Genomic DNA, 5,660 nt, shown 5'->3' on the forward strand with positions numbered 1-5,660 from the left:
CTTTTCAGAATTCCCTTGTGATCTGTGAATGGGTCATATGATTAAGCTGCTTGACCATCCAGCTCCAGGGCAAATCTGATAGGCAGTCAAGACATGTAAAGCCAATATCCATGGGGTTAAAAACAATAGTTCATTTTATAATGGGGCTATATACAAGTACAGATGCAGGCACGCCTCGGTCTCCGACCATGCGTAGGTCGCGACTACTTATTATTTATTATCCCTAGGCGATGCATGCCTCGTAGCATAATTCTTACCGTTGACAAACCTTTTTATCTTTGTTGGTAAAAAAGAAAGGGTAAATTATAACATGAAGTCCCATAAATTTCACCAAGTTGCACTTTACCTTTCAAATCATAGTCGTAATTATTTTATCATCCCCAAACAAGGATCTATCTTTACGAAACTTCAAGATCAAATAATTAATATTAGAAAACTTCGTAGAGTCAAGTGCAATTCATTATTTCCCAGAAAGAAAGTGCTGCTGCATAGAGATACAGGAAATAGCTGATCAAGTAGGCATGAAACTGACATGGGGACTAGCCCCAAGAGGTTGCGCATCTACAGTTTCAACAGCGGCAAACCTGAGAAAACTCTTCTTCTTTTTTCACTTTTCCCCTGATTAGCGTTTTTACGTTCGTGGGCTGGGACTTGTTTGTACATAATTGAATCCGAGAAACTAGATGAATGAGAAACAATAAGGCTGCCCCCAATAGAGATAACCTTAATGGGCAGCATAAAAGTGCGCAACGATGATGCACTGTTAGTTGTAAGCAGAAGAAAACTCCGGCAGCAGAAAGGAAGCATGCTACTAATAAAATCTGGATGTGCCCAAAATACAAATTGTCACCTGGAATGAGCAATAGCCATGTTATTTTGGATGATTGCCCCCTACTGGTTGTGGAATATCATCCTGGCACAAGATACACACAAAGAGCATGTAAGAGCATTCACATGAAATTCCTCATCTGTCACAAACACGATCAAGCATTTGCGTAAACAAGTGATCAATATATTTGAGACTCAACAAACGGGTTGCTCAGCGATCATTGCACTCAATTAAAAAGCCTGAAGTCAATGTTATGAATCCACCAATGATCCAGGTTTTTAATCAACCGCCTAGTGCACATGTTGAATTTTGTACATGTAGATATCCAATTGTTGTTAAAATAATGGAAAGACAATGCTGTTTTACTCTTCAATTTGGGCAGGTTTGTTTTCAGCCTTCGATTCGATCATAGCTTGAAGCAGTGCGTCTGGAATTGCAGCTGGGTCCAGATCCCAGCACCCCTCAGGCAAATTACTTGCTTCTCCTTTAAGTGACCAGGATGGCACCTGGTGCGAAAACCGCAGCATCTCTCTCCTTGGAATCCATTTAATAGCATCCTTGTTTGCATTCCTCTGATATACTGTCTTAAATCCCCCCAATTTAATAAGTGGTGCAACACATACTCCAAGCTGCTCGGAGTAGTCATCAAGAACCTCCACCATCTCATACTGGTGCCTCACTTCATCTGGGGTTTTCCTGTTCCAATCTGGAGACCAGTTCCGATAGACAGCCCAAATATCTCCACTTTTGGGGTAGATCCGGACACAACCCCCTCTGCCAGCCTTCTCCCCATTCAAAAGATGGGAGAAAATGTTGACTTCACTGACAACATCAGAGTTCCATGCTCTGAAATTACCACAAGATTTGGTAAACCCAGAATCCACCCATTTCACTGAACCAAATTCACTGTCAGTTTTAGAGTTCAAGTAACTGATATGAATCTTGAATGGCCTAACAGAAATAACCTCGCGGATCAAGCAGTATAATCGAGGCATTCCATCTTCTTCATCATATAGAGCCCATATTTGCTTGGGCTTGAAGCATTCCTCTGATCTGACCTTGTCAAAATCGTGGAAGTCAGGGTCAGGAACTGTTAATGAGTTTGGCCCAGTTTTGTTCAGCTCTGACAACTGATTAGAAACACCCAATCCTGCAATTTTAGGTCCCTCTCTGGGCTTACCAACTCCATTAGGTATTTTTGACTTCTCAGCAGCAACTGAAGCCAATCTCATCTCCTCCAGTTTCTTCCGGATTTCTGTTCTTGCTTTGTCAATTAACAATTTTCTTGCATCAAATGCTGGCACAGCTGAGCAACGTCTAGTTGCAGTTTCACATGGGCCAGAGAGCTTCGGATTAGGTCCAACATTTCCATTAACTGCTCTCACTTCTGAAGTGGTTTTGGAACCCATTTCCTCATGCCCATTTCTCGCAGAGCCATCCATATCCACCTTTAGTTTCTTATTAGGTCTACCCTTGGAGCCTGAAGATTCATTACAGCCGTTTAGCACATTTGAACCCCCATTGGCAACTGCATGTTTTCCATTGGCTCCCAATTTGACCTTCTCCCCTCCTCTACCGATGTTGCCATTGGTTTGATACATACCATCAGTGGGTCTAGCAGCAGACGGCCCATTAGGATCCACAATTCCAGCAGAAACTCCAGGAAATGAGCTCCACTGAAATGACACATTTGAAACATAGTCCAAACCATGCCCAGTATGAAATGCTGGGACCCCATTCCCCGAATGGAATACAGAATTATTAGGAAAATATGTAATCCCATTATATCCATGACTCCCATATCCACTATCAGGAAAATAGGACCAAGGAGAATAAGGGAAAGAGCCATTTGCTGGGGCTGTCCCCGTTTCCACAGCTATAAAGACACCCCTGCAGTTCTTACAGGAAAGTCTCTTATTCTGATACTTCCGAAGATACTCATATTGAACTTTACAAGAGCTGCAAACAGTCCAGAAAGTATGAGGATTACCATGAGATATCGATGACTTGCAACAATTCTCAGTGACTATTACCCCAGTGGTCTGTACTAAGCCGGATGAAAATTGTTTCTTTCTCCTCAGATCATAAGAGCTCTTCTTCACACTATCTGACAGCAGGGTCCATGCCTCAGAAACAAGCTTAAATGCCCCATCAGCTCCAACCGTTTTGTTCTTATCAGGGTGGAGCAGCACAGCCAGCTTCCGATACTGTTTCTTCACGGCATCCTTGTTGGCAGATGGCTTCAGCCCAAGGATCGAATAATAATCAATCTCACCACTAATTTTAACTTCAGAAGCAATATAAACATCAAATGTAGCCACCATTTGAGATATACCCTCGAGCTCCGGATCTAGGGTTTGAGCCTGTAAAGCATAAGTTTTTGCACCCACAAAATCTCTCTCAGCAAACCGTCTCTCAGCACTCTCCTTGGCTCTAAAAGCCATTTCTCTGTTTGACGCCATGCAAAATTTTAAATACCTCAGAACTAATTTCTTGAAGCAAAAGCTATGAGCAGCCTGAAAAGCTTAATGTTATGCTCAGTGCCCATACATTACCGCACCTACATGTCTCCAAGGAACGGTTGAAATTAGGTATGTATATAACTATATATATATATAAGGGCACAAGCCCTGAAAATTTCTTCAATTATAAAAAATTTTCAAAAAAACAAATATCAACTTCTTCTACCAAGTAAAAACTTGAAACGACTAAACAAAATCAGTGAGATAACACTAATGAGAATGAGAAGACCGTAACTATTTCTAAAAAAATTCAATTATAATTAAAAGATCTCATCGCGAACTCAAAATAATGAGTTAAAAATAAAACCCCGCCGCACAAATAAGTCCACAAGCACAAAATTCGATCACACTCAACAAATTGCACTGAAGAATTCACGACCCATATAAAAGAAAAGCCGAAAAATTCAAATTCAGAAATTTAAAAACCTATAAAATTACATACTATATAAAAATTCCCTTCAAACAGGAAGTTAAATAATAACTTCAAAAGGAACATAGAGAGAGAAAAACGCAAAATTCAAGGGGAACTTACTGAGATTTGAAGGACAGAAGTGAATAAAACCCAGATCTTGGGAATCTTCATAGATCGCCATCTTTCCTCAAGTGGTGTTTAGCAAATTAAGATAAACCGTCTTCTGAATATGTGGACTGGAAAGCATGAATACAGAGGTACTTTTGTTAAGGAAATGGAGAGAGAAACGGTTAGAGATTAGAGTTGCAGAATATCACTGAGATGGGTCAGTGTGGGTTAGATTCCGGCTGGAGACGGCGGCCGAGAATTGAAGATCCGTCCATCGCCGACCAGAAATAGTTATTAATCAGGTAAAAAGTAAACGTGGTTAACTGAATTTAATGTGGAGGTATGCTAAGGTGCGCAGCAGTTCGTGATGCGCACATCCCGCTCCACTGCGTTTAATGAACCGATCATCTCTCTTTTGTCCCATCTCACCCCTCTTTTCTTTTTTTTTTCTTTTCATTTCTTTGAAACTCGGAAAATATTTTTAAAAAGAAAAAAATATCAGAAAATTTACATTTTCTTATTTAATTATCGGAATAAATAAATAAAATAAAATAAAAAATTATATCAAATTTATAAATAAAACTTTAATTTTAGATATCATTTATATTTAATTTTTCTTAATTTTTAATTATATTAAAATAATCTTTCATTTTTTTAAATATTTTGAGCCTGTTTGGAACTTAGAAAATATAACAAAAATAAAATGAAAAGAAAACACAAAAAAATTCAGTCTCTCATGTTTGGTTATCAAGAAAATTAAAAAAATTAAAATATATATCAAATCAATAAACAAAAAGTTAGTTTTTATACATCATTCATATTTAATTTTTCTTAATTTTTAATCATAATAGAAAAAAATTTCATTTTTAATCATATTTGACAAAAAGAAAAAAGAATAAGGAAAAATGAGTTTCCTTTTCATTTTTCTTTCCTTTCCTTTCCTTTCCTTTCCTCACCATAATCTATTGGCCTCATAAGGTTTAAAATCTTATTTTGATGATAACAAATTAAAGGGACTTAGCATATTTGGTTAAGTGAAATTTCAGGACTCAAGTGTGTTGATAAAGATCAAGATTAAGTGCTTAAAAAGTCTATTGAAAGCTTGTACTTAAAGCTTGACGAACTTGATGAATTATGTACTTAAGTCAATGAGTTATAAATGAAATCAAAGCAAATACATGAAGACATTGAAAGCGAAGCAAATACATGAAGATTTAGTGATTAGAAAGTCATAGTCCTTCATATAATTACTTCAAACAATTTCAATATGAATGCATAAAGCTCTTATGAATTAAGATTGACTTAGAGACCTATGTTTGAAAACCTCGGAAAATATTTTCAAAAGTTTAAATTCTATAACAAGTATAAAAGCTAAAAAGAGTTTTTGGAAGCAAAGTTTTTAAAAGCATATGTTTTGCATGATCAGGTGACTGATGCTTCACCATCAGGTGACTGACATTTTAGGCTGATAAAAATTAAATAGACAGAATAGAATCAAGCGACTGACTTCTCAGGATCAGGCGACTAACCTATTCTGTGTTTGAAAATACGCTGCACTTAAAAGGCACAGGTGACTGACCCCAATATTTCAATTGACCGACCTTCGTGATTTTAAATTCATAACAGCAAGGGAAAGTTTCCAAATTTGATTGCTTGACCCCCAAATTTTCAGAAAACTTGGGAAATACTCCAAGTAACTTGGGCAATATGAAAATTTACTTTATTACTCTATAAATACATGTTATTTACATTAATTAATTACAACTAGCAGGCACATATGAATTGAAAA

General features: G+C 37.3%; 1 protein-coding gene across 2 annotated transcripts; it reads right to left on the reverse strand.

Moving 5' to 3' along the window:
• Nucleotides 1-397: 397 nt before the first annotated feature.
• LOC131149586 (uncharacterized) lies at nucleotides 398-4,259 on the reverse strand. 2 transcript variants are annotated; one of them, XM_058100167.1, is made up of 4 exons: nucleotides 3,884-4,259; nucleotides 1,196-3,389; nucleotides 851-913; nucleotides 398-723 (listed from the first exon to the last, which is right to left on the reverse strand). In XM_058100167.1, exons 2-3 carry the CDS (start codon nucleotides 3,289-3,291, stop codon nucleotides 892-894), a joined length of 2,118 nt encoding a protein of 705 aa, XP_057956150.1. In that variant the 5' UTR covers nucleotides 3,292-3,389; nucleotides 3,884-4,259; the 3' UTR covers nucleotides 398-723; nucleotides 851-891. The 2 variants fall into 2 exon arrangements, with proteins under 2 accessions (XP_057956150.1, XP_057956149.1); XM_058100166.1 differs by having other exon boundaries at nucleotides 398-913.
• Nucleotides 4,260-5,660: the final 1,401 nt, after the last annotated feature.

The sequence above is a fragment of the Malania oleifera genome, chromosome 2 (assembly GCF_029873635.1).
Source record: "Malania oleifera isolate guangnan ecotype guangnan chromosome 2, ASM2987363v1, whole genome shotgun sequence".
In the NCBI taxonomy this organism is placed as follows: domain Eukaryota; kingdom Viridiplantae; phylum Streptophyta; class Magnoliopsida; order Santalales; family Ximeniaceae; genus Malania; species Malania oleifera.